At 41.1% G+C, this 12,820-nt stretch overlaps 1 protein-coding gene across 3 annotated transcripts in view; it reads left to right on the forward strand.

Moving 5' to 3' along the window:
• The window catches only part of NUP58 (nucleoporin 58), a 34,526-nt gene extending 32,468 nt beyond the window's left edge, over positions 1 to 2,058 (forward strand). For all 3 annotated transcript variants that reach the window (XM_034074339.1, XM_034074340.1, XM_005149764.4), the window contains one exon: positions 274 to 2,058. In XM_034074339.1, the coding sequence (XP_033930230.1) occupies positions 274 to 443 (170 nt within the window). In that variant the 3' untranslated portion in view covers positions 444 to 2,058. The remainder of the gene's footprint in view (positions 1 to 273) is intronic.
• The last annotated feature ends 10,762 nt before the right edge of the window (positions 2,059 to 12,820 follow it).

The following is a 12,820-nucleotide window of genomic DNA, read 5'->3' on the forward strand; positions in this document are numbered from 1 at the left end:
CTTTTGGGTGCTACTGTTGTATGGATAGTGGTATGAGACTTAGAGTGTAAGATATAATTGTTTACAACTGCTGAGGTAAACTGTTAGTGCTATATCAGAGTTGTCATAGCAAGTCAAGTGTGTTAGCAATGTGGCATACTGTTATAGATCCATGTTAGTATAAAATGTTACAAATATGGGTAATAAAGTGGCTGGTGTTCATAACACCAAGGAGAACAAGTTTGCAATCCTGATATGACTTATGTTTCAAAATGTTTTTCCCTCCCTTATAAGGCTTTGGCAGCTCGACTACATCTGGGTTTAACTTCAGCAATCCTGGCATCACAGCATCAGCTGGCTTGACGTTTGGGGTATCTAATCCTGCATCTGCAGGCTTTGGGACAGGAGGGCAGCTTCTTCAGCTGAAGAAACCTCCAGCTGGAAACAAGCGAGGGAAAAGATAGGCACCCCTAAAGGGAAGGGGAAGTGAATCAACTTTGTTCATCTGAAAAGTCTATTTTTCTAGATTGATGCATTGATTAAATTGCATCGCAGGAGATTTATAAAAGTTTTGCTACTTTTCCCTAGTCTGAAATACAAAATGAAGTCATATTGAACAGCTATTTTCTTGTGAATAGAAACCCGTTTATGTATTTTTATTTTTAGCCCTAGTTTTAGAAATATTCTATACTGCATTATTATTAAAGAATCTTGTAAAACCATCTATTTAACCTAATGTTAGTAGCAGAATATTTTTTGTTAATAAGCTTTATACCATAAGAATATATGCATATTTGGGTTTTTGTACAGATAAAATATATTCTAGTACAAATACTAGAGTTCATATCTTCTGTTCCTGGATATGGCCTTTAAATCTACTTCAGGGTGGTTTTGTGTATATGGATGTAAATATATACAGTACAATGCACACATCTGTGTGTATATGTATGTGTATATATATGTATAAAATACAAATGTGCAAACCTTGCCCTATAGACAGGTCTCCTTTTCTTTGTGTGTTTTGTTTCTCAGTGTTGCCCTGTGATCCCACATCTTTATGTTCCTAGGAATTTCAAATAGTGGGTCCTGAGCTGTGTCATCATTGCTTCTTGTGTTTTGTTGTTCAAAACCAGCTGAAATACAATTTTTACTATTTCATAAATAATGGTTAATAGCTGGATTTTTTTTTTTAACCTTTTGCTTGACCCATTTAGCAGCCAACTCTAAAGAAGAATCCAAGATTTTGACAAAGACATTTCATAGGTAATGTTCCAAATTGTTTGGTTTTCTTTTTTCTTGGAGCTGAGCAGTAGGGCATCACAGCATTTCCACTGAAAACTCAGGATGCTACATGGTCTGTGTGCAAGCAGGGAGTTGTCAGCCTGGATGACATCATAGCTTGCTGTGCTGCATCTCACATTTGATGTGCACTAGAAATAGCTGTGAAAACAAGGAGGAAATAATCTTTATTTGCAAAGGTTCAATGAATGATACAGGTTGAAGTATGAACATGAAACTTTGGAGCTGAGTTGCTTTGTATGAAGAAGTTTTGTATATAACATGCATCCAATTAATATTCACAATCATTTTCATAAAAGCACCTTTTTTTTCTAAAGCAGTTACAGTGCATACGATTTTCTAGTACCAAATCATTTGTTTTCTCTTAAAGTGTTATTACCATTTTGTAGTATGTTTTGGAAATTATGCTCTTTGACATATGTTCAGTTTGTCACTTGATCTGATAAAATTAAGGGAAACTGAGCACGGAATTCTTCACTTTTGTAGTTGTATGTTATTGCATCTTTGTGAGCAGCCTCTTAGGAAAGGGTATAATGTGGGGTTTTTATGTCTTGGAAAAATAAAGTTTTCAGTTTATTTGGATTTTAACCCTTTCTAAAACTCATTGGGCTGCAGTCAAAACCACACTGTTTGTATTCCTTACTGCTTTTTTTAATAGTTAATGCGTTAAACCACTGGACTCTTGTAATGTATTAATTTGTGAAAATAATTCTAAATGTGTACTGTTTGTCCATATGTGCAACTTAGCATTGTGCAAACAATAAAACAATAATGCTGTGATCCTTGTAATACATATTTGCCTATTTGAAATATGATTTCTTGTTCTCCTATGTTACTGGAAAAACAGACATCATCAGCTAATATGTACAATTGTTTTTCCTATAATATATATAATGGAGAATTGTTCTTGCTGAAGTTAGGGCCTTGGTCTCTGGATTGAAAGGGGAAGGGAGGTGAAGGGAGGTATTGTGTTGTGGGTTTGTCTAGAGTTTCTTTACAGTGTACTGTATAAACATGCATCATGCTGTAATGCAACACAGCGCTAGGCATGGCTTTGGAAATTCAAAAGCAGTGGGAGCCTTCTGGGTACCTATATGCTGTTTCTTTTCACATGAAGGCAACAGTTATGTCCTTAATTTACCCTATGTGAAAAAGTGATTGTGTAATGGAATAGCTGTATGCTGGAGTACAAACTTAAAGTCAAAATGGGATTTGAAGTAATTATATTCCCAGAATATTACTTGGGTGGCTGACTTTAGCTATGATTTTCAGGGATCAACATTGTATATGCTGTGTCAAAGGATAATTTTCAATTTAAAGACCTGTAATATAATTAGAGTGCAAAATACAAATACATTCAAGGTGTGGTTTTCTACAAGGCAGGGTAAAAAGATGACCTGTACTTAAAACACCATGAAATGAAATCAAGTCTGGATTATTTGTTCTGTAAAGAAAGAAAAATTTGTACCAGAGGAAGATTGAAGTCATACATGTAGGATGTGGTTCTCTATTAGTTTGTACCTTGTACAGCTGTAGTGTAAATTTGTTTGTGACCTCTTACTAGAAGTAACTTGGTTTTTCTTCACTGTTCTCTCTACAGTGCACATAGCAGGAGGTGGGATAGCATTATGCCATGGATTGTTTGCTTCATGATTCTTGTCCTGGTCCAGCATCTCAAAACTTTCTTTATACTCACACTTTTCTTTCTTCCTGAGAAGCTGGCTAGCTAAATACTACCAAACTTACTGCTTCATTGCAGACTGAAAGGGAGGAGGTTCAAACAAAATGCAGTTGAATAGCGTTTATGTATCTTCCTTGCCGCAGGAAAGCCAAATCCAGCTGTACCCCCCATCTGTGTATTCATAACATAGCTGCATTTTGAACCTCAGTTGCTTTTGTAGCATCATTTTGAAAATTAAGACAAAGTTCAGGAAGAGGTTTAATGGCCTTTTCCCCCCTTTGTCAGTGATAATTCTTTGTTTTTTCCCAGCTTGAAACTCATGTTCATAGTAGGAAAAAAAATCTAGAGTGAATCCTATTGGCTCTCATGTTATTAGTTTTAATACCTGGAATGTCTCAGCAGAAGTTAAGAAGAAAGCACCTTTTAGGTTCTTAGTGAGAAATTAGAAGTAATTGTATAGAAAAACCCATCTATGCTATTTAGCATAAATAACCTATGCTCTATAAAAGTTGGTTTCCCTAAAACATTTATGCAGGTTCATAAGGTCAAAGAACTGACTATGCGCACACTTTTCAGTGATAAGTTAGACAGGTTTTGGACTAATTGCTGGGATTGTGCTGTCAGGCTATTTCCCTATTCTCTCACCTCATGAAGGTGAGCAGTTGGGCTTGGGGCGGGCAGTGACACTGAGCTGATGCCTGCAGCAGCTCTGGAAGGCAGTAGTTACCCACTGCCACTGTCTGTGGAGCTTTGACCCAGCTATAACATGCAATCTCCACCCAAGCAGACAGGTAGGTTGCTTAAAAAGAGGATGCAGGTGATGAGGGGGGAGGAGAAGCATGGGGAGAGATGAAGGGATGTAGAGCACAAGGGCTTCCTACTGTGAACAGGACAATTTGTTTTAATTCAGTTTGGGATTATTTCTTCTGAACTGAGTATGTTGAATATTTGTGTGTTGGTATTTTTATAGTTCCAAATCAACAGTTTGTAGTGGAATCTTTTGTATTGGCTGAATGTTGCATTTAGTAGGTAGCAACAGATGATTGCAGTAATTTCATTTTCTACATGGTTGACATTTTTTACCTGGGGTTGAATCATAAATGGTTGGATGGGTGTACTGCTTGCTGGGTAAAACACTGGCTGTGGATGGCCAGGCCCAAAGACTAGTGGTGGATGGAGTTAAATCCAATTGGCGACTGGTCACAAGTGGTGTCCTCCAGGCCTCAGTATTGGTATCAGTTCTGTCTTTTATCAGTGATCTGGATAAGGGGATCAAATGCATACTCAGTAAGTTTGAAGATGACACCAAGTTGACTGGCAGTGTTGATCTGCTGGAGGGTGGGAGACTATTGAGGGATCTGGACATACTGGATCAATGGGCTGTAACTTAACTGTGTGAGATTCAACAAAAGGCTCAGTGCTGGGTCCTGTATTTGGGCCATAACAACCCCATGCAGCGCTACAGGTTTGGGGCAGAGTGGCTGAAAAGCTGCTTGGCAGAAAAGGATCTGGGGGAGCTGAACATGAGCCAGCTTGTGCTCAGGCAAGCAAGAAGACCAGCGGTGCCTGGCTTGTGTCAGACACTGCTTGTCCAGCAGGACCAGGGCAGTGATTTTTTCCCCCTGTACTTGACACTGGTGAGGCTGCATCTCAAATCTTGTGTTCAGTTCTGGGTCTCTCACTACAAGAGGAGCATTAATGTGCTGGAGTGGGTCCAAAGAGGAGCGACGAAGCTGGTGAAGGGTTTTTGAAGCTCTTTTCCAGCATTATGATTCTATGTGACTTTTTTTTTCCAGGTCGTTCACATTTTCTCACTTCTTTAAGGTAGAAGGATTTTGTTAAACTTCAATATTTGAATGGACCTTCTGACCCATTTGACTCCAGTTGCTATGAGGTTTATTACTTAATACTTTATTACTCAGTCTCGGGGTTTTAATTTTCGTAGCCCTTCACTGCTGTTGAAATGCCACAGTGAGGAGGTGAGTAGGCTATGTCTTATTTTAGCTTTGATATCTTTCCTAAACAATGGTTTACTTTTTGTTTTCTCACTTTTTAGAAGGAAAGTCTGGCTCATTAGGAACAGGTTTGGATTAAGTTCAGAAGCTTCTTATAAACTATAAAAGTTTCTGGGTTGATTTTACTTCTGAGTATAGATCTGCCCCCAGCAGGGTATTGGGTCAGTTCTGTTGAACACCTGCATGGAGAGCTCAGAGTATGTACTCCTGTGGTAAACATGTCAGTAGCTGAACAGGTCAAAGGTGTTTTACTTGTTTGTTCAACTGATGTTTCAGACTGATGGATTTCTTTCTTTCTTTTGTCTTCAATGCAGTTGTCACTCTGCGGTGTGTGCTCGGGCAGCAGAAGCGGGACAGCAGCTTTCTAGATGAACTGGTTTCCAAAATCTGGTTCTAAATAGAGGCTGGTGTGTATCTCCTAGGCAAGAAATCACTTGCTGGCTCTGTGTGTTTATTGTGGCACATTGTGGTAACAACATATGCTTCAGAGGCGATGGTGCCAGTCACAAAAGCAAGCTAGGATGATGAGGTATTGATCAGATGTCATGGTGTGGTAAAAAGGGAAAGAGGCACAAACTTGATAAATATTCAAAATCAAGCTATTATATGAAACTTGAAATTCTGAAAAATACCATGTAATCTTAATAAGACAAGAAAGGGGTAGGTTCTCATGGGGAAAAATGCTGTGAAAATCAGCTTGAGTACACCTTCAGTTGGGTGAAACCTTGGGAGAAAAAAAACATGCACAAACAATGTACAGCTGGGTAGTTACCAGTAACTCCTTGGTTAAGCACCTAGGTAGAGGCTACTCTAAACTGTAATAACACCAAACCCCTCTAATCCTGTTAGCATTTCTTGGCTGTTTGGACTACCCCTGTTTTTCTACCAACATACACAAGAAGGAATCAAACCTTTGAGCACAAACACTTGCTGTTGTTCTACTCAGGGATATAAGGTATGGTACATGTGATAAAGGAGTCCTTACTGAAGAACTGTTTGGGCCCAAATGCCAAATGGAGGCAATGGCAGTGCGCATTTAGGCCAGTACTGCCCTAGATCTTAGCAGTGTGGGACATACCTGGAGGTGTGGTTGAACATACCTATATCTTACCAGTTTCACCTTCGTTGCTTCATGTAGCTGTGCTTGGCCCAGCTCACCCATGTGTTGCCTCTTTCATCCTTAAGAGCAATGCCAAAGGCAGCTATGGTGATTCCGATTCAGCATCAGGTTGGAAAAAGTTAACTGAGAGAAGTGGTAGCAAGAGGGATGTGCTAGCCTTAATGCCACAGCTATGAGCCTTAGCAATGCATAGTCTATTGGTTTCAAATGGGAATGGACTTTTACCTTTCTGGCTGCTGACTGAGGGAACTGAAGGCTGTCTGAAGGAGCTCTCTGCAGCTAGCACTGCCATTGCTTGCCCCTATAGCAGCAGTGTAATGCTTAGGCTACAAGAACAGTTTTCAATGGGCAGCCAGGTGTTTGCATACCTCCAACAGCCAAACCAGAAGCAAGCCTTATCCCTGAGGAGGGTCAGACCCGCTCCTGCCATTAGCTAAGCTTATGTAGTACAGACCACAAGGGCAAAGCTCCTACTTCATCCCATGGTAGCAAAGTGAGGTTGATGATAAGCTCTGCTCTGATAGTAACAAGGGAAGGCTTTAAACGTTGTTTGTGTTGTCTTCAGGCATGGTAATGCTCTGTTGGTGCCAGTAGTGCTTGAATTGGAGATGTGCAGAAAGGGCTCCAACTGCAGGGAGGCTGCAGCAGCTCATCCAGATTACCCTGTGCTGGGCAGGAATCACTGAATTAAAGATGCAAGTCTAATGCAAATGCCTATTAGCTGAAATTTGTATTTTATTAGTAGCAATATCTTGCTAGAAATGCTTTTCTAACTTGTCACTCTACACTTGAGAAGTGTCACCTTCCCCATCACCTCTCCCCATGCTCTATTTCCAGTGCCACAGCAGCCAGTACAGCTGTTACTTGTTGCTCTGTCATGGTGACACCAGCGCTGTGATGGTCACAGGTTTGCCAGGTGTTGGAGCTGCTGAGAGATATGGGGGCAAAAGGGATACATGGGCTCAGACAGGTGAATGGTGCTAGCATTCCAGCAATGATGAAAGTAATAATATATAAAACTACACACTGTTGCAGAGTGATGGATGTTCCATTTAAAGTTAGCCCTCAGCATGGTGTCTGGGGAAAAATTGCTAGATTATATCATCCTTAAGGTAAGTTGCATTTGAGCTATGCTATTGATGTCAAGTAAAACAGCAATGACGCAAGCAGATACAGTCTTTTACTTCTTTCGTAAGCAGTATAAACAAATCGTGATCTAGAACATATTCTCATAAGCATTGTTAATTTTCTGCGCCAAGTTGCTGCTTCTTGTTCATCTGCACTAATAATCCCCGTATAAAATCTCAAACTGCATATTAAGCTCTACTAAATCCCACTGAACCATACGAAGGGAAGCAGCACTTTCTTGTCTGGAGCTCATTAATCTGACTGTACAGGCAGCAATCTGAGCTACAGCTGCATAGTGATGCTGCTTGCACTGTGCGGTGCCTAAATCCTTGTCTTGTGCTATGGCATTAGGAGGTGAGCAACAGTAAATTTGTTTTGAAATTATTCTTGGTTCTTTCTGCATTTGATGAAATGTTTATGCTTTATTCTCCGTGTGGCATAAGCTGGAGTGTGAATGTGAAAAATTCCTGTAGTTTGGAGGTTTTCTTCTTTTAATTGAAATAATTTTATAATAACAATGCCTTGTCAAATTGGTCAGTCTCACTGGAGAGGCAGGCTGTGGGAAGATGGAGTTAGTCCACAAGGAGTAATTCTTCCTCTCTGTTTGAGGAAGGGAAAAAAAATTAATATGCTTTCCTTTTTGCTAGTGGCTGGAGTAGTTGGTTAGAGCAGACAGAATCATTGGATTACAAAACAGCCCCTGTTTCAATTTGAGATGTGCACATCAGCTTTGTGGCCAGGTCTTTATATATTGTAACAGCAATCTGTTGTGTCTGCAGTTAAGCAGGAGTGCTGAAAAAGAATGTACTAAGACTCCTGAGAGAAGAGCATGACAGCTTATTGATCACAGCTGAGTAGTTGGACAATGCTAATGAAGTCCCTAAAGCCCCCTGTGAGGAGGCTCAGTCTTGAATCTGGGGGAGGTTTTCTGAGAAACGGCCTCCTCCTTAACTTGTTGCAGTGTTGCCCTCTTGAGTTTGGAAGATGTCCCTTAACACTTACAGATACTGTTACCCAGTCACCTCCCTTCAGCCTGCATCCCTGAACCCCATTATCAAGACAGTGGTGCATTTGGGAGCCAGATGTGTGATACTGGAGGTGTCTGCATAAGCTGTGATAATGTGGTGCCAGCGCTGATGTCTGCTGTCACTGCTGCATACGCTGGGACATGGAGCACTGATAGCAGAAACCGAGCTTTGCATATTGATTGCTTGGTGCTGATGCAGATTTACAGCTGAGCCCTTGAGGAAGGCTCATATCCTTCTGTTCAAAGTTACTTTTTACAGTCCTTTGGCTCTTTCTGGGATGTTTTTTTTTTTATTCCTTGGGTCATCTTGTTCTAATTATTTTCCAGGAAATGAGAGCCAATAAAAGAAAGCCTTTCCGCTATGAATACACGTGTATTTTAAAATGTAGATATTAAAAATGCTCCCTGAGCAGAAATAAAAGCCAGTCTGGTTTATGCAAGTAATACCACAATCAGAGTAGCAGTCTGGCCCTTTAAATATACCAGTGGTGTTTAGATAATACTTACCACAGGTATAGCTGTGCTAGTGTAAAAGGTAACTAATGATCTATGGGTAGGAAGAGAAGGAAATCCTACTAAATTAAGCTCTTATATCCTGGTTACTATCCTCATCTGGCAACTTATGTTAGTATAAGCTGTCAGTAAGGACTGTACTCTTGATTACTACAGTTCTCCATACAAAACCCTTAGTGATGGTGTTTCAACAACACTACCCTTCCCAGTGACTTCACACGGGGGCAGCAAGACATTGCTTTGTCAGCGGCAAATACGGTCTTACCTGAGAAGCGGCTTTGCCTGGGTGAATGTACAAGATGCAGGGATTTCTGGCTCCGGGGTAATTTCTCTATAAATTTGAAGAAAACAACCAAACCAAACAGTTTTAAAAACAACTAAACCCTACATACTCAGCTTAGCCTTCAGCTGGGAATTGATTTTATTGTTACCAGGAAGAAGAATTTCTGCTGATAAAGTGCACAAAGTGCAATAAAATCCAGCTCTTGCAAGTATGACCTGGCTTTTATATGCCAAGTGATCTAAACAATAGTACCATGATGATGAATTCTAGCTTTTCTTTGGGAGATGAGAGTGAGAAGACTGGAGGTCACAAGTTTTAATTTGACATTGTGGACACAACGCAGAAACAAAGTAATTCCTGATTCCAGATTTTCAAGGTTTCTGATGCTGTTGCAAAATCATTTGGCAGTAGTGATGTAATGGTAGATACAATAGCTAAATGTAACAAGAAAAGCACATAAATGCCTGCTTGGTGTCCAGGGCTGGGCAGGGCCAAGCAGGTAATCTCACTTGTACCCAAACGACCAGGCTACCAAGAATGAAACTGAATATCCTAGAAGGAAGGAAAAGACAGATCCATATGCCATCTAAAATTTATCTCCAGTGGGTTGAATGGAAAAGGGGATAGGAGCTGCTGCCAGTTTTGTGTCTCTCAGCCTCAAGGGAATGTGGCAAGTTGCAGAGGATGGATTGGAAATATGATAGGGAAAGCAAAACATCCCTCACAGCAAGAGCTAGTTATACACCATCAGAAGCTCAGGGCACCATGGAGGGTTGCATTGTAGGGTTTTTGTTTTCCTAGTTCTAAAGGAGTTCCAACTAAAATAGATAGAGACACAGAATAAGGTGGCAGGTCTGTTCCTGCTTTATCTTGGAGAATCTATGAGATGGACACCCAAGGGGGAGGGACAGGGACTGTTGTTTCTTCCTTATTATTGTTACAGCTTCCTCTAATTAGTCCTTTCTCTTCCTTCCTGTCCAATGTGTGCTGTCACAGCCAGCCCCAACAAACGTTTGTGGTACCTCACTGTGACCAATTCAGCAGCTTAGGCTCAAGGTGGGGTGTCCTTGATTTTCCTGCTGTTGAACTGGGAGCTGTTCAGGATGAAATACTTTTGTTATTATGCCTCTTTTCACACCTTTCCTATAATCTGTGATGTCTTTTTCTGAAGTAGAAGCAGTTGGATTTTCAAGGAGCTTTAACAAATGAGGCCTGAAAGCCTAAGGAAAGCAAAGCACCGTGTTCTGAAGACACATAAATACTTCTGAAATATTCCCATCTCTAGAAAGACTGTTGGAATAAAACGGCAAAACCACTGTTGTTATAATAAGGAGAGTGTACCTGTCAATGCAGTGACTGAAATAATTGATGAGATGTCTTACACAGTCACTTATACACTTACACAGTGGTGATTATCCCGCAGCAGCTTTGCCTGCATGGACCAAGCATCCTGGCATCAGGAGCTATGTCCCAGCTCAATGCCTGGTTGTGTGGGTATTGCTCTCACACAGCCAGTGCAGCATCTGGATGCTGAGTTGTGTGAAAGCTGTAGTGTGCTGTAATTGTACTTATCCCCTACACGGCTTCACAGGCAGGCTGCAGCTCAGAGTGTTAAAAATTATGTGGAAATGCACTTTATCAGTTTCAGACAAATAATAAATGTAAATTTAATTCTTACTTTCCCTGCTCCAAGAAAGAAGATTTTTCAGGGGTCGCAAAACAACATGTGAGTTCTTCAAATGACTGAAATAAAACGTGGTATTTGCTTTCCTGCCATCATGCATTTGGTTTGGGAAGGGCAAAGAACACTTCTGCAGAGCCAAAGGTCTCAGAAAGCTATACCTGGTAGCAGCAGCAAGAATTTAGAGACTTCTATTAAAGATGAAACAAAGTTGAAGCAGATAATAAACATTTTTAGACTATGGGCCCATTATTGAATATCTCTAGGCTTTAAGAATCTTTGCGCACTCAACCATATATATGATTTTCCAACTATAGCTCAAAGCTGCAAGGTGCTCAGCCTGATGGGACAGAGTGAATCTGGTGTCCTGCAGTACCTGGGGCCTTAGTGATGGTTTGATTTACTCTGAAATAGATTGAGCTAATATTATCAGATTGCTAGGCATGGGAAAATGAGCAAAAACATTACAGAGCAGAAGACTGGGTTTGTTTTTCAGGATTTTTTTTTGTGGGCTTTAAACTTTAAATCATACAGATATTGCTTGATTGGCTTGTAAAAAACAGCGAGGGGAAAGAAAAGAATCTTTGCTAATTAGTCTATTGCTAAATATGTTCTAAAGCATTTTGCAAAGTGCCAAATGTTTCAGGCTTTACAAAGGCATAATGAGGTGTGCCATTATCTCTGGTTTTACCCAGACAAGTTGAGACAAATTCTGAGCTTGAATATATAAAGTACCTGTTAATCTCTGCAGGGGATCTGGTGTTGGTATCTAGTCATGATTGAGGCTCCTAACTGGGAATGAGTATGGCGATAGGTGAAAAGTAGACTATCTTCTCATAGTCTGTTATTGCTATTGGAAGAGATCCACCTTACTGAGTATCAGTGGAACCATCGACTCAAAGGACGGAGCTGGGAAAGTATTTTGCTTGCCACATATAAAAGAATCCAGAACCTGTTTTTCTTATTATGAAGATGTCAGTCCAACCCAGATCTTAAGAAAATGATCTTGTAGGAAGACCTATGTGAATGTAGGCATTTAACAGCTGCTGCACTGTCACCTGCGGCTGCCAGAAGCCCCAGGTCAGGAGCTTGTGGTTTTAATTCCTTATCCAGATGATCCTTTTCCCTCACTGTTCTTTCACACTGACCCACAGCACGGCGTGTCTTGGCCAAGGGGTGATTTGGGTGATGTGGGGTGTTTGCATGAAATGGATGAGAGCTATGTGTGATGTGCTCCTCACCCCAAAGTGAACATGTTAAAGCTGATGGCTCCAGGTGGCTGCTGGTCAGGTTTTGAGATGAAGCATCTTAAACTCCATCATTCAAATCCCTGCAAGTTTCTTCTCACGATCCCACTGGGTTGATACGATTGACGCAGAACCTGTCATGCTGCAATCCCACTTTTTATCTTGATAACCAAGAGCTTTTCCAAATGTTAGCTGCCCTAGGTTAGTAACCCTTTCTGAGGCAAGGTGTGAGTCTGTGGGACCCACCTCTGCACCTTGCCCTTGTGGTGCCATGGCTCCAGCAATGGCCTGAGCTGTAAAAGGGATGATGCTGGGAAGTAACTTGCTGGGATCTGTAGTGAAGCTGAGGGGCAAAAAGCCATTACCTGGGCTCTGATTTCCCCAGAATCTGCTGGTCCAGACTAACCGTTCTGTGAAACTCTGTGGCTGTCTAGAAGTGGAACAAAAGAGGAAGAAAAAGAGGGAGCTGAAGATGGAGGGGGAAGACTTGGGATGTTCTAAGTGAAAGACAACAATTTCATTGAAGAAGAAAAGCTCGAGAGCCTGTGTGAACTTAGATTATATCTCTGTCACCTTCCTTTCAGTGACATGACTTGGCAGCAGGGTTTAGAAACAGCACTGGTTACCAGAGCTACCCTTTCTGCTTTTTTATTAGAAGAAGCATTTTTCACTCGACTCAATGCGTTGTAAGCATAAGCTTTGGTCGGTAACACCGGAGCTGACTTGGAGGGAAGAGAGAAACAATCCCAGACTTTCTTGCCGCTTCAGCCTCCTGGACATATTTGACAGAGCATCCTTGTGTGCTCCGCTGAGCTGCCGCCAGCTTTCAGGGAGCCGTGAGGCGGAA

Source organism: Melopsittacus undulatus, chromosome 2 (genome assembly GCF_012275295.1).
Source record: "Melopsittacus undulatus isolate bMelUnd1 chromosome 2, bMelUnd1.mat.Z, whole genome shotgun sequence".
Lineage (NCBI taxonomy): Eukaryota > Metazoa > Chordata > Aves > Psittaciformes > Psittaculidae > Melopsittacus > Melopsittacus undulatus.